Source organism: Dendrobates tinctorius, unplaced genomic scaffold (assembly GCF_039654945.1).
Source record: "Dendrobates tinctorius isolate UK_male_01 unplaced genomic scaffold, ASM3965494v1 ptg000226l, whole genome shotgun sequence".
NCBI classification, from domain to species: domain Eukaryota; kingdom Metazoa; phylum Chordata; class Amphibia; order Anura; family Dendrobatidae; genus Dendrobates; species Dendrobates tinctorius.
This window is the reverse complement of record NW_027361893.1, coordinates 7,286,535-7,312,914: the sequence shown is the minus strand read 5'-3', so window position 1 is coordinate 7,312,914 and position 26,380 is coordinate 7,286,535. Positions and strand designations below refer to the sequence as shown.

At 44.8% G+C, this 26,380-nt stretch overlaps 1 protein-coding gene across 1 annotated transcript in view; it reads left to right on the top strand.

Moving 5' to 3' along the window:
• The window catches only part of LOC141059328 (gastrula zinc finger protein XlCGF66.1-like), a 389,061-nt gene extending 363,473 nt beyond the window's left edge, over window positions 1–25,588 (top strand). Inside the window, exons 2-7 of the mRNA XM_073555658.1 lie at window positions 1,816–1,965; window positions 2,095–2,274; window positions 2,358–2,481; window positions 2,565–2,662; window positions 2,861–2,951; window positions 25,274–25,588. Of these exons, the coding sequence (XP_073411759.1) occupies window positions 1,816–1,965; window positions 2,095–2,274; window positions 2,358–2,481; window positions 2,565–2,662; window positions 2,861–2,951; window positions 25,274–25,587 (957 nt within the window). The 3' untranslated portion in view covers window position 25,588. The remainder of the gene's footprint in view (window positions 1–1,815; window positions 1,966–2,094; window positions 2,275–2,357; window positions 2,482–2,564; window positions 2,663–2,860; window positions 2,952–25,273) is intronic.
• The last annotated feature ends 792 nt before the right edge of the window (window positions 25,589–26,380 follow it).

Sequence of the window (26,380 nt, the reverse complement as noted above, 5' to 3'; positions counted from 1 at the left end):
CTACAGTTCTGACTGCATTAAAATTACCTCAAATCTTCAAAAGTTGAGCGCCAAGTTTCATTATCACAGGCGCCATTACTAGGCATATAAGTGTCGTAGTAACTAGGCCGCCCCATACTATCGAGTACTTGGGGGCGGAGGGGCATACAGCCGAGCTCTGTCACACCTTCTTAGACGCCATGTCTGCAGCAAGTGGTTAAACTGCCAGGGTTTTTGTTGCAGCCGCTCCTGTGCCGTCCCTGCGGTGTAAATCTATGTTCTGGGGCCCAAAAGAGTTAATTTTTTTAAACAATTGTTTATTGTGTGAAAAAATAAAATGTGTCTTCTGCTTTTTCCATGTTTTTTTTCTTTTTGTAAGAATTGTTGGAACCAATTTTCTTTAGAAACGTTTTAATATTTTTTTCTGGTGTTTTTCTAGTAATCTAGGAAAGCCTACAGCCAGAAATAAACCCCATAAATCACTGTACATGGAGACTTTGGGATCAGAAAATTTCCATGGTGTTTGTGCAAACAATAAATCTTTTATAAAAGCCTCAAACTTCTGTGTGTGAATCAGATCTGAGATCTAATGTGATAGAAGATTCCAGTGAGGGGAAGACGGGAAACCTTCATATAGACGGCCGGTGGGGATGGAGTCAGTGACGGACTCTGGCCAAATATGTTTCTAGAGCCGTATGTGGTGTAGTAACCACTGTGTCCACTAGGGGGCACTGTGTGGATGTCCCAAGAGAAAGGATGAGTGGCAGAATCCTGAAGGATGGTTATGTATCTCAAGGTGGGTGGCCTTGAGTTGGAGACTTATGTATGTGTGTGGATCAGCAATGACATTGCTGAGGTGTTGCTTCAATGTGTCAGGGAGAAGTCTCCAGGTAACTAGAGAGATGGGCGTGCCTGGTTACCTACAAACCCACCCAGGGGGTGTGTTTAAAGCACTATTGTAAAGAGTGTGTAAAGGCTTGAAGGACCTGTGATGATGTCAGAGTCATGTGACCCGGTGGGCGTGGCTATGGACCATATAATGTGGCCAGGGTGGGTCACATGGGAGTGAATGCTGGGACCTGGTTGGTCTAGTGTGGAAGGTCCCGCTGAGATGGGGCTTCCTGCCTGACAGCACGTGTGGACGCTGTAAGGAATGGCTGCAAGTGCCTGAGAGTTCCCTGGAGGGAATGGACGTCTGCCACATTATGGGGAAGGAACCCTGAGTGACCCTGATGTGGGTGAGATAACACTAAGGCTGAAGAGCCTGTATGCCGGACATTTGCTTAACCTGTGTGATAACAGGATAACCAGAGTGAAACCGTAATGGACGCTATGCTGGTATATGAACTGTATGTTGCTTCTATGGGTTTATGCTGAGGAATAAACCGCATGGACTATGTTATGCTTTATGAAAACACGGTGCCGGATGTGTTTTGTTCGCTGCCTAGCGAGTGATCCCCTACTTAAATGACAGCGCTACCTCACACGTAGTAGAAGATGAAGATGTCGTCCTCATCATGAAGTAGTTATTTCTCCTGTCACGTGTAATGAATATCTCCTGCAGTATTGCTAATGCCGATTCCAGTGTCGGTAAATGAGACGAGAATTAGCGTTATGGAAGATGAGTCTATGAGGAACGTATTCAGCTGCCGACTCCGAGGAAGAAACTGCTTGTTGTCTGTGGCCTAAATATATAGGTTTTATTAGTAGATGTAAAGAAGAAAACTAAATACTGTAAAATAATAAATCTCCTCATATGTTTCCCTTATTATCTCCAGTAATTGTATTATTACACAGGATTTTTATGATGTTACATCGGCTCATCTTCTCATTCAGGTCTCTACAATATCGGATCCTCTCAGTGAAGATCTTCTATATAAGAGAATTTTCCTGATTTACCCATCAAAGATGGATATGGACAGAGACAAGATGGCGGAGAGGATATTACACCTCACCCTAGAGATCCTCTTCCGGCTTACTGGAGAGGTGAGAGATTCTGATGACGTCACATTACATCATTCTTATCTATGGGAATAACAGATGGACAGAACTGGAGAGGTGAGGACTCTGGGAATGTCTGTAGTGAGATTTGTTACTATGTCTCTCCATAACCAGGTTTACACAGTAGTGAAGAAGACCTCTAGTGAGCGCTGTCAGGACCCTGTGTCTGAGGGATGGGGAACACCCCTGAGCCCAATCACGGGGCCTCCACCTCAACCCCTGTTACATGAGGACACTGATGACCAGAAGATCCTAGAACTCACCTACAAGATGATTGAGCTGCTGACTGGAGAGGTGACACTGCTGGGAATGCTGGGACATTACACGGTAACGCTATGAAGGGATCGGGGGGATGATGGTATCATTGTATGTATCAGGTTCCTATAAGGTGTCAGGATGTCGCTGTCTATTTCTTCATGGAGGAGTGGGAGTATTTAGAAGGACACATAGATCTATACAAGGACGTCATGATGGAGGTTCCCCAGCCCCTCACATCACCAGGTAATAGACAGGACTAAATACACATGGCCTATAATTATCTGTATGTAAAGAATGAATTCAGTCCCTGTATGTGTTTCCTCCAGTTCTATCCAGTAAGAGGACAACACCAGAGAGATGTCCCCGTCCTCTTCTTCCACAGTATTGTAAACAAGAACATCCTTGTGTTCCTCAGGATCCTCAGGTAGATGGAGAGAAGGTGTCATGAGATCTCCCCTATGATGTGTAGACGGCTGTGAGGGTCTTGTGCTCAGTCTTGTTTTATCCACCAGTATTATCTGTTTTATACTTGTGTAATGAGAGCGGTGGAGATGGCAGGATTAGAGCTGATCATAGATGTGACTTCTCCATCTGTCTGTGACTTTTACAATATTTGTTTCAGGGTGAAGATCTGACCCATATTAATACTACAGAGACATATGTGAGGGGTGATGAGTGGTGTAAAGAGGAGATTCCTACATATGACTACCCAGGTGAGTAGTAACCACTAAATGCAGAGAAGTCACAGATTCTTCTCAGTCACCGACTGTGGCTGCTTTATTGGTGGTGTACTTCAGCCATATTACCATGATCGCCATTTAGCCTCTAGACCACAACATTCTCCTTCACCCAAAACTGTTCAAATGACTTTGGCCATTGAAAGCCCTTTTATATAGAACTTACCACCTGGAGGATCCACCTACCCCCTGGGATTAGAAGACGCTGACCGTTACCTGCCCAGATCTGTAAACTACAAAGTCAAATGACAGCGTACGTAGAATGTGCTGACAAGTTAGAAAATCACTTGAAGAAAAGTATTATAATGGGCCTGTAAGAGAAAGTGGAGGGTAATGATGCTGTTGGCTTCCTAGATCCCTGATATCTTATTGGATGAATCTACCTTCTCTCCCTTCTGTGCTGCTGAATGTCTCATATGGTCCCTACAAGACCAGGTCCAGTCTTTCTGGCCAAACTTTGCTTTTATGATCAACTACATTAAATGTGCAGTGAGGCCAAGTGTGAATTTCCCTTTATCCTGAACTTTTTAATTTGTATTAAAACTAACTAATTTCAAGGAGGTTTGTGATAAACTACAGGAAAACCATTACACCTGTGCCATGATATATCTCTAAGCTGTGCGAGGCTGATGGCTGTAACATACATTTATTCACCCCTGCAGGAGATGTGTTGGCATGGCTCGAGCCCTGGTTTCATGGATTCACTCCACGTCATAAATTACATTGTTTTCGATCCTAAGAAATTCAGATTACTTCACAATCTCTCCTGAAATGGAGAGCAATAATATTTTCTCTAATCTTCTGGTTAGGACTCATAGTAGCTCCAATGGTCCACCATAAATGAGTGAAACTCTGGTTTACTGTTGGAGATTTTCCCTCGTACATACGTTGTTGTTAGGGATGTAACATAGAATAAATAAAAGTCTATTTTACCTGTTCATTCTGTATGATACTTTGATTGTGGTGGGATTGTCTTGCGTCACTTATGTGAATCTGTAGCTCCCTGATGGTCCTGGTGATGTAATCCATCTTGTGGTTGTTGTTTAATCTGTATTTGTAGTTTTCAGTTAATGAGACTCTCGTGCTCTGGGGCAGGGCTGTGGGCGGGGCTTTATGTGGTGCTCTGCTTACATATTCATCTGTATTGGCTTATGACAGGTCAATGATCCCTATTTTACATAATGCCTATAATAGTGTTAATATTATTGTTGATAATGCCTATAATATTGTGGCTATTGTGAGGCTTAGAAAAAATTTTTTTACATCCAGCAAAATGACCCCGGCAGCACCTGTCCAGTATCATCTATCTCTTACTTATAGATTTTACTGCGCAGGCGCCGCCATCGCTGGTGACATTTTGTATTATAGGCATTATCAACAATAATATCAACACTATTATATGCATTATGTAAAAATGGGGGGCATGTCACTGAGGAATCAGTAACCTGTCATAAGCCAATACAGATCCATATGTAATCAGAGCACCACATAAAGCCCCGCCCACAGCCCCGCCCCAGAGCACGAGAATCTCAATAGCTAAAAACTATAAATACAGATTAAACAACAACCACAAGACGGATTTCATCACCAGGTATCACTGTAATCAGTATAATGGTGCCGACCTGACAGTGTCTGTGGGTTACTGTGCACAATCCTGCTGACAGGTTCCCTTTAAGACATCTCAGCTCTGCACTATTATACACAGTTCTCTTTAAATGTGTAATGTTTCTTCTTGAAACTCATTTGACAGAAAATATTGGACCTTACAATAGTTTAGATTGTGAAGTCACCGGGCCCCTTACACTAATTTCTCCAAAGAGGTTTCACCACTAGTTACTCATTTATTACTGATGAAGACTGTTGGGTTTGATCATGTCAGTAGATGTGTTATTGTCTATACTCAGTTTTTGATTACAGTAGTTAGTGTCCAAAATACTCTGATTTAACCTCTTCCCGCAGACAGTTTTGTGCTCTTAATCAGGCCTCATTTTTAAAATCGGACGTGTGTCCTTATTCACAAAGGATAATAGAAAACAAATGGATCTTACAGATTATTTTCTAACTTCGCACAATACCATGCATACGATTGTACACTACTGTCTGGGCACATGGCAGTGATCAGAAGGGAAGGAGCGCCATTTAGCTATTTGACTGCAGATCTAGCTGGAATAGTTTGCAGACACAATGTATTGGGTCACCTGGCAGCTCAAAAGATGTCCACCATGAACATGCTGGGCACTATCTTCTCTGCTTTCCATATCCCAAGGATTGCCTTGCTCATCGCCTTTAACACCCTAACATGGATCTGGACTTACACAGGGACCCCTAGACTTGGACCATGGTGTTACCTGCTATTCTGTGTTAGATGGCAAAAAGAATAGTCAGGCAGCTGGGTTAGAACCAGGAGGACAGAATCAGAAGACACAAGAGTAGTCAGTAAACGGGCCACGGTCACAACAGGTAACAAATACACAATCCGCGAGCTGAGCACAGAGGACTGAACCAGAGGAGAACAATGCTGTATCTGGCAGATTCCGGCCATATGCTTTGAGCTTTAGTAGGGTGTGGTACTTTCCAATTGGCTGAAGTAGGGAGCAGATTACTCCAGCTGGACAGCAGGAACAGATCCCAGATGAGATTGGACACACCATATGCAGAAGCCCTAATATAACTAAATGACAGAAAGCTAGAATAGTCAAAATCCCCATAAAGTGATTCCATTTTATAAATTAATTCACTGAGGGTTATAATCTATACACACGTGGTCAAAATTGTTGGTTCCCCTCGTTTAATAACAGAAAAACCCACAATGGCCACAGAAATAACAGCTTGAATCTGACAAAAGTAATAATAAATAAAAAATCTATAAAATTGGAAAAATTAAAGTCAGACATTGCTTTTCAACCATGCTTCCAGAATTTTTGTAAAAGTAAAACTTTTGAAATAGGCCTGGACAGAAATGATGGTACCCCTGAAAGTAATGTGACACAAGGGACATGTTAAATCAAGGTGTGTCCACTGGTTAGCATCACAGGTATCTACAATCTTGGAATCAGTGAGTGGCCTGTATAGAGGCTACAGATACTCACTGTGCTGTTTGGTGATATGGTGTGTATCACACTCAACATGGACCAGAGGAAGCGAAGGAGAGAGTTGTCTCAGGAGATTAGAAAGAAAATTATAGACAAACATGTTAAAGGTAAAAGTTATAAGACCATCTGCAAGCACCTTGATGTTCCTGTAACTACAGTTGCACATATTATTTTAGAAATGTAATATCCATGGGACTGTAGCCAACCTGCCTGGACGTGGCCGCAGGAGGAAAATTAATGACAAATCAAAGAGACCTATAATACGAATGGTAACAAAAGAGCCCAGAAAAACTTTTATACAGATTAAAGGTGAACTTCAAGCTCAAGGAACATCAGTGTGAGATCGGACCATCTGTCATTGTATGAGCCAAAGTGGACTTCATGGGAGACGACCAAGGAGGACACCAATGTTGGAAAAAAATCATAAAAAACAGACTGGAATTTTCCAAACTACATGTTGACAAGCCACAAAGGTTGGGAGAATATCCTATGGACAGATCAGACAAAAATGGAACTTTTTGGCAAGGCACATCACCGACGGAAAAATGAAGCATATCAAGAACTCAAAACGCACAGCTAAAAACACCCAAGAATGGCTAAGAGGAAAACATTGGACTATTCTGAAGTAACATCTATGACCACTGACCTAAATCCTACTGAGCATCTTTGGAAAGAGCTGAAACATGCCGTCTGGAAAAGGCAACCTTCAAACCCGATGGAGCAGATTGCTCTTGAGGAGTGGGACAAAATACCTGTCCAGAGGAGCAGAAGTCTCAGTGACAGTTACAGGAATTGTTTGATTGCAGTGATTGCCTCAAAAGGTTGTGCAACAAAGAACCATCATTTCCGTCCAGGCCTATTTCATGAGGTTTATTTTTTTTTTTAATTCTGAGGAAGCATAGTTGAAAAGCAATGTCTGACTTTCATTTGTTCATTTTCATAGATTTTTTATTTATTATTACTTTTGGTTTTTTTTTACCATAAACTTTTCATTAATTTTAAAGTCATATTTAACAACCATTTCGCCTCCAATCATTGTACATTGTTACAGAAATTTCCTCAAAACATTAATCGGCTAAATATAATAATAATTTAACATAGCTAGGTATTATAGGAAAATGAAGGGAAAAGAAAAGGAGTGGTGACAGCAGACTTTTATACCCGTGTATTACTATGAATAGCTCTATTACCTCTCTATAACCACAGTATTTAGTCTGGAGGATCGCCAGCTGTCCCATCTCCTGAGATATGATGTTGTATTATCAGTGGATGAAGCAATTATCTTCTCTGATTGTCATTCACCAATGCTACGATCTCAGTCAATGACGGACATTTGGAGTTTTTCCAATACCCTGCAATTTTAATTCTACTAGCTATGAGGATGTGTGTAATCACTGTCCTGAACTCGTGTGGAATTAAATCCAGGTCCATGGCCAGAAGGGCCTGCTCTTTCCTAATTTTTATTGGGATGCCGCTAATTTGAGACACTAAATGGGAGATTGCGTCCCAGAGCTGCTCTACTTTACCAGACATGTAACATATCTGCGTTGGCGTCTCCGCTCCTCCAGCACACATCTGGGGAGTTGCGGTAGATCTTAGACAATCTGTATGGTGTGAAGTACCACCTGTACAGCAGCGTTCTGGCATTCTCCAGGTGATAGTGGATCACCCCCAGGGCAGGGTGTAGGGATCACTCGGTATCGGGCCGGTGTCTCAAAGGGATGTGTCACGGTGGCAGCGAGCCGGTCCGTGGCCCTGCGTGTCCATGTAAAATAGGTGGAATGAAGCTGAATAAAGTTTATAGGTAGATAATTTGTGACGCCACCTGTGGTAGTCGGCAATGAAGGTGTTAAGCCGATGCTGCAGTGCAGATCCTCTGGGACAGATGGTGGGGTGCAGCAAAGATGTAATGGCTCTCCACAGGCAGAGCTGTAGTCCCAGTGCAGTAGTAGTAGATGTTGAGGTAGATGGTGTAGTGTTAGGCACAAAGATGTAGCAGTGCTTAGTGGGTTGGCACAGGAAGAAGGCAATGACACAGCTGAGTGCAGTTCCAATTCTTTTACTCATGTTTCTGGCACAGACAGGTGCCCACTTCAGTGCCACAACCTCCAGGTCAGGGGCTCAGCCAACTCCCTGGCTGATGGAGTACACCCTTCCAGCACTACCTTCTGTGTGCCTTTTCTGAACATCTCCTTTCTAGCGCTAATCTGAAGTACTTGTAGTTATGAATTACACTCAAGTGCCTCCTTCTTGATGTTACTTATAACTCCACTCATATGACAGGCAGCTTTAGCCTGCTTCGGGGACTCCATACAATCATGTCCCGACTCACACTCGTTGCTGCTGTGTCTTCGAGTCTTAGGTGGGAATAAAGTGGTCACAACTTCTATTCCTCCTGTTTCTGCTGTAGGAAAATTAGTATCACACACAGCCTCGGATACCGGCACCCGGCCTTGGCGCATTAAACTTAGGAAAGGGCTCTGCACTAGCCCCAATCCCCTGTCTGTCTCCTCCTCACGTTCTGTTCTTATCTATCTTCCTTCTGAACAACTGATCCTACCTTCTTTCTCTTTCCTTGCCCACTGCTCCAGCTCACAGGGAGCTGCTGCAAACATGTCTTCTCTCCATCCCCCTTCGAGGATTCCCTACAGAGAGGTCTTCTCACCTAACTTCCTGTCATCTTTCCCCTCTAGTGTTTCTGAGCTCCACCCACCACCCAGCACCCTTCATGAACCAAAGCAGCTGCCATAAAGGGTGCTCTGCTGTTCTTAAGTGTCTGTGCTGGATGTAGGTGCTGGAGTCTCGTCAGGTGTTACCATCTTACCTGGGAAGTGGGGTACTACACCTCAGGAGGAGGTGCAGTACATCTGTGGCGACTGAACCCTCAGGGGCGCCACAATAGGGATAAACTCTAAGTGCACCAATCATTGAGAAGGACGTCCGTCATTGACCCGGGGTGATCCCACACTGTAGACCAGTGTCCTATTTGTGGAGATACGAGTCCAGACAAACGCTTATAGCTTATGGACAGCGCTCTTACTTGCCGTGCTGGGGCGAGGAGCATTGTATATAATTTGGAGGGTTGTGAGAATGTTATATCTTTTTTTTTCCCTGTAGAAAATGTCTTATTTGTAGATATTTATAATGATCTCTATGTGGTAGCTGGTATTTCTCTCTGATCGTAGAGAAGGATAACAATATTCCTTCCTCGTACATGTCTCCAATCAGTAGGACTCCCAGGGATTTCCAGGTTTGAATCTGGAGGTCCGGAATACACCGCTCCAAAGTCTCTATGGGGGCTTTAGAGAGCGCCAAATTGATAGTATGCAGTTTATTGATTAGAAGGCTCCACACTCCCAGCGCCGCTTCCACTGTTGGTGGCAGACACAATTTTTTATTATCACTGGGATTAGGCCCGATAATGATATGAGTTAAAAACCAATGCAGCATTTGGGGATTTTATGATGTTTCTCGATTTCTATCCAATGTCTGTTATCCTTATCATTCCACATCAACCTCAGTTGTTAAGATATGGCTGCCCTATAATACCTCACCACTGAGGGGCAGCCCAGTCCCCCCTCTTTTATTGGGATACATAGTTTATCTGCTTTAACTCTGTGCTGTTTTTCCTGCCATATGTATTTTAATATGATTGTTTGTAACTCTCTGAGTATTTTCTTGGGGACAGTGATAAGGAGGTTGCGGAATACGTACAATACCTGTGGGATTAAGAACATTTTTACGAACGCTATTCTTCCTAACCAGGACATGTCGTGTTGTCTCATGCGCAGCATGTCGCCTTTGATCTTCTGTCTGAGAGCTTCAGAATGCTCTCATTAAATTATATCTACTGAGGGGGGCAAGCGGATTCCAAAATATGTTATGTTTTCATTATCCCACTTAAAAGGGTACTTAGCTTTAAGATTTACAGGGTGTGGTGCGGAGGGTGTTAGATTTAGAATTTGGGGATATTTAATTTATAGTATGATACTTGGGTAAAAGTCTATCACTTCCATTACTCCATTGAGCGACTCTTCAGGATTAGTAAGGGATAAGATAATGTCGTCCGTGAATAGCCCGATTTTGTGCTCTACATTACCAATTTTAATACCAGTTATCCCAGGGTGTGATCTAATTTTTTCAGCTAAGCGTTCGATTATTAGCGCAAATATTAGAGGAGAGAGTGGGCATCCCTGCCTCGTTCCATTAGTGATATCAAATGTATCTGACATCATTCCAGAAATGAGGACTGACGCTGACTATTAGCTAGGTTTTTGGAATAGATTTTGAGATCCATTTTAATGATATCGGCCTAAAATTGACGGTTCGGTCCTGATTTTTCCTGGTTTGGGTATAACTGTTTCCTGAATCATATCTTTTTGAAATTTTTCATTCTGCATAAAATTTTGGAAAATTGTCGTCATGTGAGGGATTAGTATGTCTTGAAACGTTTTAAAATATTCGCCCGTCAGGGCCGGGGGACTTGTTATTTTTGATTCCTCTCATTGTTTGCTGTATTTCTCCTTGGGATATTGGTTGGTTTCATATATGTAAAGTGTTCTCTGGTATCTTAGGAAGTTTTATGTTCTCCAAGAACTGATTTATTAATTGGGGGGTGGGTTATGGTATTTTAACGGGTGCCCGGGTGTCAGCTGTGGCGAGGGGCTTTAACTCTTTCACACCCGGATGCTTCGTTACTACAAAAACATAATGTCTATCTTGTAATGTGCTGTGTGTGTGCAGTGCTTCACCCACCTGTGGGGCTGGAATCTCCTCAGATTACAGAGCTCCAGTCCATCGCAGGCACACACAAATGTTGTCAGAGTCCTTGTTCATTTTCTGTGAAACTTTACTTAAATCGTGTATTTACTGACCTGAGATATAAGGGAATATCATCCCCATACAGGTGACAATCCAGTAGCTGTCGGCTGTCCACTATATCTGACAACTTTCTGTATCACAAATGATTGGTGTTGGCACCATCCATATCTGTTTAACCCCTTAGTTGCTGCTGTCAAAAGTGACTACATCAAATAAATGGTTAATAGATTGTGGGGGCTTGCACTTTAATCTAATTGACACACTGAGATCATGATTGTGTGGTCCTGATGTTTGCCATAGCAGTTCATGGCCAAATAGCGTCCTTAGAGGCTTCCGGCTACAGTGATCAGTTCAGAAGTTAGTGACATCTAGGTGGTAAACAAGCACTTTTTCATTCCGGCTATACCACTTTGCATTAATTCCTGAAAATCACCTGAAGGGTTAATAAACTACCTGACAGCAGTTTTCAATATGTCAGGGGGTGCAGTTTTTAAAATAGTATCATGTTTGGGGTTTTCCAATATATAGCACCCCCAAAGTCACTTCAAACTTGGATAGGTCCCTCAAAAAAATAAATTTTGTAAATTTCCTTGAAAAAATGAAAAATTATTGCTACATTTTTAAACCTCCTAAAAGGCTAACAAAATAAATTAGCGTTTTAAAAATGGTGCTGATGTAAAGCAGACATGTGGGAAAAGTTATTTATTAATGTTTTTCTGTGGTATGACTATCTGGATTAAAGGGATAATCATTTAAAGTTTGAAAATTGCAATTTTTTTTTACATTTTTGTCAAGTTTCTGATATTTTTTATAAACAAACACAAAATATATCAATCTAAATTTACCACTATCATAAATTCTAATGTGCCACGAAAAAACAATCTCAAAATCACTGGGATTTGTTGAAGCATTCCAGAGCTATGACCACATAAAGTGACATTGGTCAGAATTTAAAAAATTGGCCCGGTCACGAAGGGGTTAAAGCAGTAACAGTCCATGCATTTTCACTAAGTATGAACATAGCATCTCCTTCAATCTTCCTGGTCTCACCCTGCTGCTTTTCCTCCTGCACCATGGTTTCCAAACCCGAGGCTTCCTGAACCTTCCCATTACCTGTCACTGGGTGCTCCCCGTCCACAATCCCCATTCTGGGCGATTACCAGGCTGCCGCTTGCAGTCTCTGAAAGGACCCCAGGTCCCCGGACGACACAGATGGTGACCCACAGACGCTAGACCTAGATTCTTCCAGTAGCCTTCCCGTTCATGTGCTCTCAGAACCCAGCTTTTCCAGACCTTCTCTCTTAGCTTCACTTCTTGTCCAGAGGACACTGTCACTCCAGTCTGCACTGTTGTTCTGCTCTGAGCTGAGGAGGAGACTTCGGGGCCCGTTACACATAGCGATATCGCTAGCAATATCGCTGTAGCGTCACCGATTTTGTGACGTAGCAGCGATATTGCTACATGTGATACTTACCTCCGACCGGCTCCCCCACTGATTATCGCTGGTCGCACGAGAACGTCCTGGACCATTTCTTGTCGGGCGATTCCTGCTGGGCTTCCTGTGGCGCCGACGAGCGACGCGTGGACGCGGGTGGGAGGATGTCAGGATCGCCACGTCTGACATGTAAGTAGCGACCCCTGACCCCTGCGATGTCGCTGGTGAGATCTGCCTGTGTGGCAGCTCACTAGCGACCACTAATGCACCAGAGATCCATATTGTTGTCGGGATCGCTGGTGCATCGCTAAGTGTAACGGTACCCTTAGAACAGTGAGTACAAGTGGGGAGTGACTGGCAAGGCTTTAACTTGCGACTGGGCTCCTCCCACATGAACACATAGCTGTACTGTGATTGGCTGCTCATTGTAGTGAGACTGTCACGGTCTGACATAACAGTGGATGTCCGGCAGCTGCAGGATGAGCAGAGCAGAGGCACTGACAGCCATCTTATCTCTCTCATTATTTTCTGTAGTTCCTGCTGCTCTACAGTGCGCAGTCTGGCTCCAGACAGAGTGGCGCACCCCCCACGAGATCGCGGAAGACGCAACCCCCCGAAGATCGCGGTAGACGCAGCCCCCCGCCGGCACGACACCTTACCGATTCAGTGTGGCCGCGGGGTCTTTCGTCTTGCTGTGATGACAGGAGAGGGCGGGTTGTTGGTCCAGAAGTGGCACATGCGCAGTCCGCGCTTTCCGGCGCCATTTTGGGAAGACACACTGCAGTGTGTCTTCAAGACAATGGTGCCGGAAAGAGAGGAATGTGCAGGCGCCGATTCCAGAGCAACAACCCGCCCTCTCCTGTCATCACAGCAGGCACAAAAGATTACCGGGGTATTCGCCGTGAAGTCAGGAGCCGGCGGGTTGTGGCGCCGAAATCGGGCGCCAATTACGGCCGCACAATCCCACACTCCTCAGACCTGGATCGGGGGATGATGGAGTACCATGCATACCAGGATAGGGGATGAGGGGACCATGCATACCAGGATAGGGGGTGATAGGACCATGCATACCAGGATAGGGGGTGAGAGGACCATGCATACCAGGATTGGGGGGTGAGAGGACCATGCATACCAGGATAGGGGGTGAGAGGACCATGCATACCAGGATAGGGGGTGAGAGGACCATGCATACCAGGATAGGGGGTGAGAGGACCATGCATACCAGGATAGGGGGTGAGAGGACCATGCATACCAGGATAGGGGGTGAGAGGACCATGCATACCAGGATTGGGGGGTGAGGGCACCATGCATACCAGGAAAGGGATGAGGGAGTACCATGCATACCAGGATTAGGGGATGAGAGGTACCATGCATACCAAGATAGGGGGTGAGGGGACCATGCATACCAGGATAGGGATGAGTACCATGCATGCCAGGATTGGGGGGTGAGAGGACCATGCATACCAGGATTGGGGGATGAGGGGTACCATGCATAGCAGGATTGGGGGATGAGAGGACCATGCATACCAGGATAATGGGTGAGGGGGCCATGCATACCAGGATAGGGGGTGAGGGGATCATACATAACAGGATAGGGGGTGAGGGGGCCATACATACCAGGATTGGGGGTGAGGGGACCATGCATACCAGGATAGGGGGTGAGGGGACCATGCATACCAGGATAGGGATGAGGGAGTACCATGCATACCAGGATTGGGGGGGTGAGGGGACCATGCATACTAGGATGAAGAATGGAGTGCCATGCATACCGGGATTGGGGGGGTGTACCATGCATACCAGGATAGGAATGAGGGGTGCCATGCATACCAGGATAGGAGGGTGGCAGCACATACCAGGATGGGAGACCATATACCAATAAAAATGCTCACCACCTGGGTGTAGAACGGGTTCATAGCTAGTGTATAATATAACGCTCTAAGCATCATTCTGTCCGAAGCCTTTATAGACTGTGCAAGTGCGACGCACCTGCGCAGTCTGGCTCCAGACAGAGTGGCGCACCCCCCACGAGATCATGGTAGACACCCTCGCCCCAGGAGATCGCGGTATGCATAAGCATTGAACGCATACCGCGATCTCCGACACAACACCTTATCGTTTTGGTGTTGCCGCGGGGTCTTGCGTCTGGCGTTGATGACAGGAGAGGGCGGGTTGTTGGGCCGGAATCGGCGCATGCGCAGTCCGCGCTTTCCGGCGCCATTTTGTAGAAGACACACTGCAGTGTGTCTTCAAGAAAATGGCACCAGAATGAGCGGAATGTGCAGGCGCCAATTCCGGCCCAACAACCCGCCCTCTCCTCACATCACGGCACAAAAGATTACCGATCGGGTATTCACCGTGAAGTCAGTAGAGAGCGGGTTGTGGCGCCATGCATACCTGGATGGGGGTTAGAGGACCATGCATACCATGATTGGGGGGAGAGGGGGCCATGCATGCCAGGATGAGGAATGGGGTGCCATGCATACCAGGATTGGGGGGTGAGGGGTACCATATATACCAGAATAGGGATGAGAGGGCCATGCATACCATTATAGGGATGACGGGGCCATGCATACCAGGATTGGGAGATGAGGGGGACCATGCATACCAGGATAGGGGGGTGAGGGGTGCCATGTATACAAGGATTGGGGATGAGGGGACCATATATCCTACGATAGGGATGAGGGGGGACCATGCATACCAGGATTGGGGGGTGAGGACCATGCATACCAGGATTGGGGGGTGAGGGGACTATGCATATCAGGATAGGGGGGTGAGGGGGCCATGCATACCAGGATTGGGGGGTGAGGGGACCATGCATACCAGGATTGGGGGGTGAGGGGGCCATGCATACCAGGATTGTGGGGGATGAGAGGACTATGCATACCACAAAAGGGGGGTGAGGGGGACCATGCATACCAGGACTGGGGATGAGGTGACCATGCATACCTGAATTGGGGGGTGAGGGGACCATGCATACCAGAATTGGGGGGTGAGGGGACCATGCATACCAGAATTGGTAGGTACGGGGTGCCATGTATGGTGCAGATATCAGTTACTCTGTAAGAACCTGGAACAAGTCTCCAAGGATTTACTTATAAGGGAATTTTCTGTGCGGAATCTGCATCTCTTGGCAGAATCCGCAGGTCTAAATCCATGAGGTTTTTATGCAGATTTATTGTGGATTTTGTGCGGATTTGGCCTGCGTTTTTACACCTGCGGATTCCTATAATGGAATGGGTGTAAAAACGCTGCTGAATCTGCACAAAGTATTGACATGCTGTGGAAAATAAACTGCTGCGTTTCCGCTTGGATTTTTCACAGCGGTTTTTTCCCCATAGAATAAAATTGTACTGCAAATCACTTGTGGATCCGCAGCAAATCCGCAACGTGTGCACATAGCCTTAGAATAATCAGTGCCGGCAGATGTCACCGCACTGACTAATGTAGAACACATGGACAAATATCAGATATTAGAGGATTACACAAGTCACAATACAGAGAGGAGTGAGGGCCTGATCCTAGGAGCTACAGTCTGACGAAAGGGCTAAAAAGCCTTCACTAGACCCCTGTACAGCTGTATAATGAGGCCCAGGCTTTATAGTGAAGGGACTGGAGGGAGAAAAGAGGGGAAAGGAGCAAGAAGAGCCGGACTGCCCATCGCTAGACCCCTGTACAGCTGTATAATGAGGCCCAGGCTTTATAGCGAAGGGACTGGAGGGAGAAAAGAGGGGAAAGGAGCAAGAAGAGCCGGACTGCCCATCACTAGACCCCTGTACAGCTGTATAATGAGGCCCAGGCTTTATAGTGAAGGGACTGGAGGGAGAAAAGAGGGGAAAGGAGCAAGAAGAGCCGGACTGCCCATCGCTAGACCCCTGTACAGCTGTATAATGAGGCCCAGGCTTTATAGCGAAGGGACTGGAGGGAGAAAAGAGGGGAAAGGAGCAAGAAGAGCCGGACTGCCCATCACTAGACCCCTGTACAGCTGTATAATGAGGCCCAGGCTTTATAGCGAAGGGACTGGAGGGAGAAAAGAGGGGAATGGAGCAAGAAGAGCCGGACTGCCCATCACTAGACCCCTGTACAGCTGTATAATGAGGCCCAGGCTTTATAGTGAAGGGACTGGAGGGAGAAAAGAGGGAAAGCAGCAAGAAGAGCCGGACTGCCCATCACTAGACCCCTGTACAGCTGTATAATGAGGCCCAGGCTTTATAGTGAAGGGACAGGAGGGAGAAAAGAGGGAAAGCAGCAAGAAGAGCCGGACTGCCCATCACTAGACCCCTGTACAGCTGTATAATGAGGCCCAGGCTTTATAGTGAAGGGACTGGAGGGAGAAAAGAGGGGAAAGCAGCAAGAAGAGCCGGACTGCCCATCACTAGACCCCTGTACAGCTGTATAATGAGGCCCAGGCTTTATAGCGAAGGGACTGGAGGGAGAAAAGAGGGGAAAGGAGCAAGAAGAGCCGGACTGCCCATCACTAGACCCCTGTACAGCTGTATAATGAGGCCCAGGCTTTATAGTGAAGGGACTGGAGGGAGAAAAGAGGGGAAAGGAGAAAGAAGAGCCGGACTGCCCATCACTAGACCCCTGTACAGCTGTATAATGAGGCCCAGGCTTTATAGCTAAAAGACTGGAGTGATAAAAGAGGGGAACGTAGCACTTTTTGCAAAAAGAGCCACTTTTTGAGCCAAAAAGAGCCGGCTATTTTTGGTGAGCGGAGCCGAGTGAGCCAGATCACCAAAAAGAGCTGGACTGCCCATCACTAACACACACACTCTGACTAACTTTCTAGAACAATCCTGTCTCCTCTGGGTAACTCCTCCCACCAACAATCCCATTGGTACAGCTAATTAGCTGTTTCTATTCTGGCTAAAAGAAGCTGACTATTGCTATCCTATCTAGCATCTGATATTCTAATCCTACAGTGCCCTCTCGTGTCCCAAGCACTATATAACACCCACTATTCTTCTATATAAACCTCTAAACTATCCCTAACTCTAGACCCAACATTACTTTAATATCACAGTGTACAATACATATTACAAATCTACAACATTCACAGTGGGAGGGCACGTGTTGCATCTGGCCACCACCTTACAGTATTGCAGTATTTTCCTGTAGATTATAGAGGGAGGAATAGTCATGTGAGAAGGTATTGGCGATTTCCTTGGGGTTATATGTTATACTTTTTTGGTCGTCCTGTATGTGGGATAATCTTTGGTCACTTTGGCTTTAATTTTGTTGGCTAATATTTTTCCTGCTTTGTTTCCCTGACAATAATATTTGGCCTTGCTTTTCCATATATTATGCTCATATTTGTGTTGGAGCAGTTGATATAATTCATACCTTAGATTCTGTAATTTTTGGAGAATTGTGTTTGTGGGGCTATGTCTGAGCATCTCTTCTAGAGCGGCTATATTTTGATTTCCTCTATTTGGCGTAGTCTCGCTGTGTTATTTTGGGACGCTATTTGGAGCAGTTTACCCCGGATGTAGGCCTTGTGAGCACACCATACTGTAGATACGGACACATCAGGTGTGTTATTAACCCCTTCCCGGTATGCGCCGCACTAACACTGCTCTGAGAGAACTGCGTTCCCACAAACAGCAGTACTAGTACGGCAGCACGATCGCGCGGCCTCACGCTGAGCGCCACGATGATCACATGCGGGTGTCTGCTGTATGTGACAGCTGACACCCCGCAGCAATGCCCACGATCTGTGCTAGCACCGATCATGGGCATTTAACCCCTCTGATGCCGCTGTCAGTACTGACAGCGGCATAGAGAGGAATCGCACAGGGAGGGGGCTCCCTGCGCTCTCCCACTAGAAGAACGCGATGCGGTCCCGTTATTCCGGTGGTCTTCATGGAGACCCCTGTCTCCAAGATGGCTTCGGGGACCTTCCAGGTCCTGCAGGGAGGTGGCTTCGGAGTGCCTGCTGAAAACAGGCGCCGGCATGCCTCCTTCCCTGCCTGTCAGATTGCTGATCTGACACTGTGCTATGGGTGTCCTTAAGAAACAGAATTTGCCTGGAGTTAGGGGCGTAAATAGAGACAATTGTGTAGGTTTTGTTGTTTATGGTGCAGACTAGGATGACGTATCTGCCCTCATCGTCCATTACGTAGTGATTAGCTGGAAGGTGACGGTGTTCTTTATCGCAATTACTACTCCTCTTTTTTATCTTTTTTATCTATTGCATGGGAGTGGAATACGTTTGGGAAACTCCTATTCTGCAATCTGTGGGCATCAGTGCTATTCTGGAGGGTTTCCAGAACACACAATACATCTGCTCTAAATGATTGGGCCTCTTTCCATAAAAGGAAACTTTTAAACGGACTATTCAGTACTTTTACATTAATGCTGGAAATATGAAGAACCATATACAGATTACAGATAAAATCTATATGTCACCACTAGACAAGTAGAAAAAAAAGGGGAATAGCAAAAATCAAATTTTAATTTTATGTAAAACTGTAACAGTTTAAAAAATAGTTTGGTTCTTAGTTAACCTCCTGGATATGCTCCGCTATCCAGTATATAGTGGTGGGTATTGAGAGAAACAAAAAATTCTCCTCTCGTGCCTCCGCATACCACGGTGAAGAAGAATGTCTTATCTTCTGCTTTCTTGTTCACGTCCACTCCCTCTTCATGGTGTGCGGCATCTTTAGCGGAGAGCTGGTATCTTCATCCACCTTCGCCAGCGGCCACTTTTGCAGCAGAGTCATGGCCTCTCGGGGGGGAGTCAGGACCTGTGTGGCTTCATTCTTGGTGACGATCAGCTTCACAGGGTAATCTCACTTGTACGCAATCCTGTTGTCCCGTAGGATCTTGGTGGTTGTGGAGAATTCCCACCTTCTGTTGAGGGTGATGGCGGAGAGGTCGGTGAACACCAGGATGCTCTTGAATCTCTCCAGGAGCTCCAGTCCACCCACTGCAGCTTTACTGATTTCTTCTTTGAAATGATAAAAATGAAGCCGGTCAATTACATCCCTGGGTGTAGAGGCGGGGGCACTTTTGGGCTTGGGGATCCTGTGCACTCTGTTATGAGGTCTTGCTGTTCTGACTCGGAGATTAATGCGGTAAAGAAATCGATTAGGAACTCCTTCAATGCGTCCACAGCAACGCTTTCTGGTATCCTCTTGAAGCACAGATTGCTGCGCCTGGTGCGGTCCTCCAAGTCCTCCAGCTTCAGTTTTAGGGCTGCAATCTCCTCATCTGCCTCATTGTGAAAATACACTAAGTGGTTGTGGGCTGTGGTGAATTCCTTCAGTTTCTCCTCAATGTGGGCTGTTGTGTCCCCTATGTGCCCAATGTCTTTCTGTGGGGCAGTGAAGGCTGAGGTGATAGATCTCCTAGCAGGGGCTTTAGTGTGGCCTCATTGATGGGGTGGAGCTGTGCCCTTGCGGTTTGGTGCCTTGCTTCTCCAGGCCCCTGGGTGAGGATCTGCCAAGTTCCTCCTGTGAGAACATACCAAGAACCAAAGATAGATGTAAAAAACATATTTGTATAAAAAGCGAGATACTCTCCATGAAATATGAGAAGCAATAGAGAATATATGGGAGCTTACATCCCTAGAATATACATCAAATGCTTATGTGTGAAATAAATCAACAGAGAAGACCAAAGCCCTATGCATGCCAAAATGTAGCAAAGACTTTATTAAAATATTGCAAAAATCCAGGCTCATATATGTACAAGTAAATTACACCACACATATAGTGAAAGAGAACCGTAAGAAAAATCAGTGGACAATGATGCCACCATGGTGCGACAATACAGGCTAGAAAAGGTAAGTAAATTGGGCAATAGTGTGCTGATATGGAACATGTATAAAAACATGAAACTTTAATAAATTGAGGTGAAAAACACCCCCCTAGTGCAATAACACAATTAACAAACTCTATACAATAATAACCTACGATAGCCCTACACTAGCCTGCTATTCCTTCCTGACAGTGGAGGTTGGCACCCTAAAAGATACGATTTGGCGCCCCCACTCCGTGGCGGCTTTCCCAGACTCGCCCTAAATGATCCTTATAAACTACAGGTGGGAAAACAATAAGCAAATAAGAGATGAAAGATAGCGCTTAATATAACACACAGGCTATTAATGTACAATATATAAAAGACAGGCTATTACATGGAAACAGAGAAACCTCTTGTATAACCAATAGATAGTAGCAAATCTTGTCTTTTTTGGGTATTAATAGACCACCGAAAATATAGATTCCATAAGCTACCAGTAGATAGTGGCAATCTTGTCTTTTTGGGTTATTAATAGACTACAGAAAACATAGATTCCATATGCATTATCAAATAAAGCCCAAAAAAAATCTCTGCAGTAAAACCAGACAAGCACAGTCAAGAGGTAAAAATTAGCGTGGTTCAATAAAGGAACATCAGAATTATATCCATATTAGTTCCCATAGATGACCATGGATGATATCTATTGCCAGAAGAAAAAAAGAAACAGCTGGGGGTTAACCCAAACTTAGCTTCCAGCCTCGACGCGTTTCCCCATCCACATGGTTCACCAGAGGTTTGCCTCTCTGTCTGGACACCTCACATCCATGAATTGGCTGGTTCCTTATTGTGCCTCCTGATGAACCGTGTGGACGGGGAAACGCGTCGAGGCTGGAAGCTAAGTTTGGGTTAACCCCCAGCTGTTTCTTTGATTTTTTTTTTTCCTCGCAATAGATATCATCCATGGTCATCTATGGCAACCAATATGGATATAATTCTGATGTTCCTTTATTGAACCACGCTAATTTTTTACCTCTTGACTGTGCTAGTCTGATTTTACTGCAGAGATTTTTTTTTTTGCTTTATTTGATAATGCATATGGATTCTATGTTTTCTGTGGTCTATTAATAACCCAAAAAGACAAGATTGCCACTATCTACTGGTAGCTTATGGAATCTATATTTTCTGTGGTCTATTAATGCCTAAAAAGACAAGATGGCTACTATCTACTGGTTATACAAGAGGTTTCTCTGTTTCCATGTAATAGCCTGTCTTTTATATATTGTACATTAATAGCCTGTGTATTATATTAAGAACTATCTTTTTCATCGCTTTTAATTGCTTATTGTTTTCCCACCTGTAGTTTATAAGGGTCATTTAGGGCGAGTCTGGGAAAGCCGCCACGGTGTGGGGGCACCAAATCATATCTTTTAGGGTGCCAACCTCCACTGTCAGGAAGGGATAGCAGGCTAGTATACATCTGGCATAAAACAATACAAAAAATGCTTATTAATAGTAAAATATTCAGTAACGCCAGATAATGATAACTGTCCTGCCAGGAGCCCTATAGGTCAATAACTGACCACATTGTAAAGGACAGTCAAAAAAATGCAAGGTAAAAACACCCTCTTACCCATATTTTGGTGCCTGTAAGTCATGCCGAGGCCCTGACGCACATTTTGCTTTTCTGCTTCCTCGGGGGGTAGTCCTCCTGTGCCTTCTCCGCTGTGCTGAGAGTCCTCTCTGGTGAGGTCTGACCTGATGTCAGGAGTCCAGACCCCCCCAGAACAGCCGCTTGTTGAGTCAAGCCAAAGACCGGTATTCTGCCCGTCGCTGCTCCCTAGCTCCTGGTGACGCTCCCCATCGGCGCCCAGACCTTGCCTGAGGCCGCGGTGAGTGATATTGTGGATTTTACCCGCTGCTACTTGCTGCTTTGAGCTGGGATGGCCTGCTGGGGGACGAAGCTAGAGATTCCTGCGCCCGCTCGGCTCCTCATCCAGACACGCCCTGTTATTATTACTTTTGTCAGATTCAAGTTATTTCTGTGACCATTGTGGGATTTTCTGTCATTAAACGAGGGGTACCAGCAATTTTGACCACGTGTGTAGGAGTGAATATTTTGACTCCACAGCCACTTTCTGGAAATTAACACGCAGTGGATGTTGGAGAGTGAAAATTACACATTTGCCATTTTATTTCCCCACACATAGTGCCCAGATTGTGCTCCAGGAGACACACACCATAAATTACCGTATTTTTCGCTTTATAAGACGCACCTGATTATAAGACGCACCCCCAAATGTGGTGAAGGAATAGAGAATTTTTTAATAAATGGGGTCCGTCTTATAATGCCAGTGTCCGTCTAACAAATCATATAGGGTATATGTCCCTCATAGCCCCCCACCCTAAAATTAGCCCCCTTAATCTGGATATGGCCACCTTATATTGAATATAGCCCCCTTGTGCTGGCACACAGGCCCCCTGTGGCTGGCACACATCACCCTGTGGCTGGCACACTGGCCCCTGTGGCTGGCACACATCACCCTGTGGCTGGCACACATCACCCTGTGGCTGGCACACATCACCCTGTGTTAGATATCGCCTCCATGCTGCTGCTTTTAGTAAAATAAACTCTTTCCTTACCTTCTCAGCGCTGTCCCTCCTCATGTCTCCCTCAGTGTGGTTGAGCTCCTTCTCCACTTCCTGGTTCTCAGAGCCGGTCATGTGATCAGCACAGCAGAGTGCTGATGACAGCAGCAGCAGAGACACCGGGAGATCAGCGCTGGAGGAGGTAAGGAAAGAGTTTTTTATTTTACTATGGGCAGCAGCATGGGGGGGATATCTAACACAGGGGATCATGTGCGATCAAAGGAGGGCGCAGGCAGCTATAATATGCACCGCTCCCCCAGCCAGTCACCGTGGTGCGGTTTCAGCACCATGGTGATGGACACCTGCAGTGCATATTATATGAGCGGGAGCAGGAGATCAAAGGCTCCCTTCGGCAGCTTTTACCAGCTCACAGCACCGCTCCAAAGCTGCCCCCACCTCCCCTGGACCCTGCAGTACATATATATATATACACCCCCTCCCCCGTATATTCGGATTATAAGACGCACCCCCTACTTTCCCCCAAAATTTGGGGGAACAAAAGTGCGTCTTATAAAGCGAAAAATACGGTAAGTGGATTCTTCTCACTATAATAATGCTAAATACAGGGATCCTAAATGTTGTTTGAGCACACTGCAAGGCTCAGAAGTGAGAGCGGATATTGCTGGATTGGTTTATAGAAAACTTGTTGCTTTTCAACAGCCTTTGAGCCACTAATAGTGTGGGAACCTCTGTTTTTCCATTGACAGATGATGGACCTGAGTGGGGACTTGTTTTTTGAGAGTTGAGAATTGGTATTATTTTCGCCTACATTGGATTCTTTCTATTCAATATTTGGGAGGCAGAATGAACAAACAGTTGATCACCACACACTACTGGTTCATCCAACAAGGTTTTTTATTAGACTGTGAACTGTCATTGTCTACGTAAATAATTAACCCCTTAATGACTGGAGCTTTTTTTGAGTTTTCGTTTTCCGCTCCCCTTTTTCCAGAGCCATAACTTTTTTTATTTTTCCATCACTATGGCCATGTGAGGGCTTATTTTTTGCAGGACAAGTTGTACTTTTGAACGACACCATTGGTTTTACCATGTCGTGTACTCGAAAACGGGAAAAAAATTCCAAGTGCGGTGAAATTGCAAAAAAAGTGCAATCCCACACTTGTTTTTTGCTTGGCTTTTTTGCTAGGTTCACTAAATGCTAAAACTGACCTGACATTATGATTCTCCTGGTCATTATGAGTTCAAAGACACCAAAAATGTCTAGGTTCTCTTTTATCTACTGTACTGAATGTGATGAAAAAAGATTTTAAATGTTGCTTAAAAAAAGAAAAAACGCAATTTTCAGAGACCCATAACGACTCCATTTTTCGTGATCTGGGGTCTGGTGAGGGCTTATTTTTTGCATGCCAAGCTGACATTTTTAATGATACCACATTTGTGCAGATACGTTCTTTTGATCACCCGTTATTGCATTTTAATGCAATGTCACAGTGACAAGTAATTTTGGGCGTTTTGATTTTTTCTCTAATTACGCCGTTTAGCAATCGGGTTAATCCTTTTTTTTTTATTGATAGATCAGGCAATTCTGAGCGCGGTGATACCAAATATGTGTAGGTTTGATTTTTTTTTTTTTGATTGGGGCGAAAGGGGGGTGATTTAGGCTGTGTTCACACACAGCGTTTTTTTAGCGGTTTTTTCCGCGGTTTTCACTATAAAACCGCTAAAAATAAGGTGCACAGTCATTTCTATGCATTTTGCACTTTTTGTGCACATTGATGCGTTTTTTACCACGAAAAAACCGCATCGCGGTAAAAACCGCAGCATGCACATTAATTTTGCGTTTTTTTCCGTGGTTTAGGCTTCTCCCATGCTTTTAGAAACCACTGCGGTAAAAAACGCATCAAAAACGCATCAAAACCGCGCAAAAAACGCACAAAAACCGCCGCGGAAAAATAGGTGCGGTTTCTGGGAAGGGATTCAGGTTTTTGTGCAGAAATTTTCTGCAACGTGTGCACATACCCTTATACTTTTATTTTTTTTATATTTTTTTAATTTTTCAACCCTTTTTTGTTTTTACTTTTGTCATGCTTCAATAGCCTCAGTAGGAGGCTAGAAGCATGCCATACTTGATCGGCTCTGCTACATAGAGGCGATGATCAGATTGCCTATATGTAGCAGATTTACTGCATTGCTATGAGCGCCGACCACCTGGTGGTGCTCATAGCAATGTGCTGGCAACAACCATAGAGGTCTATTTGAGAACTCTGGTTGTCACGGCAATGCGTCGCTGACCCACGTTTGACAGCGGGATTTAACTAGTTAATAGGCGCGCGTGTATTGCAATTCCGCCCCTGCTTATTGCGGGCACATGTCAGCTGTTTATAACAGCTGACATGTCGCGGCTTTGAGGTGGGCTCACCGCCAGAGCCCACCTCAAAGCAGGAAACGACGACCACTGACGTACTATCCTGTCAGCGATCGGAAAGGGGTTAAAGTATTTTACATCGCTTGCCATTTTTATGGACAGTTTAAGAAGAAATGTTCAAAAATATAAAACGCAAGGATATTTTATTAAAAAATAATAATAGTTTTTATATTAGCAGATGACTGTACCAGGAGATCAGAGGGACAGCTGACATCTTCAATTTTTAAATCTGATGATCTTGAGATCCTACAAGATACAACTGAAGTGATTGCTGTTACTCCAGATATACCATCATCCATTCACAGCAAAGATCTGTCATCTGATCCTATGAAACAGGTCCCATCTTCTGATTCATTACCGACTACTAAGGAAAATCAAAGTCACAAAAGAGGCATTAAAAAACAAACTGCTCCTAAAGCAAAGAAGTCATTTTCATGTTCAGAATGTGGAAAATGTTTTACCCACAAAGCGCATCTTGTTAGACATTAGAGCTGTCACACAGAGGAGAAGCCTTTTTCCTGTTCAGAATGTGGGAAATGCTTTAACCAGAAATCTGTTCTTTATAGACACCAGAGAGCCCACACAGGAGAGAAGCCTTTTTCCTGTTCAGAATGTGGGAAATGTTTTAACAATAAATCACATTGTGTTAACCACCAGAGAGCCCACACAGGAGAGAAGCCTTTTTCCTGTTTAGAATGTGGGAAATGTTTTAACTGGAAATCAGCTCTTGTTAACCACCGGAGAACTCACACACGGGTGAAGCCTTTTTCCTGTTCAGAATGTGGGAAATGTTTTAACTGGAAATCAGCTCTTGTTAACCACCAGAGAAGTCATACAGGGGAGAAGCCTTTTTCCTGTTCAGAATGTAGGAAATGTTTTAACCAGAAACGGTATCTTGATAACCACCAGAGAACTCACACAGGGGAGAAGCCTTTTTCATGTTCAGAATGTGAGAAATGTTTTAAAAATAAATCAGATTTGTTTAAGCACCAGAGAACTCACACAGGAGAGAAGCCTTTTTCATGTTCAGAATGTGGGAAATGTTTTATCCAGAAAGTGCATCTTGATAGCCACCAGAGAACTCACACAGGGGAGAAGCCTTTTTCATGTTCAGAATGTGGGAAATGTTTTAACCAGAAAGCGCATCTTGATCGCCACCAGAGAACTCATACAGGGGAGAAGCCATTTTCCTGTTCAGAATGTGTGAAATATTTTAACAGAAAATCAGTTTGTGTTAAGCACCAGAGATGTCACATAGGGGAGAAGCCTTTTTTATGTTCAT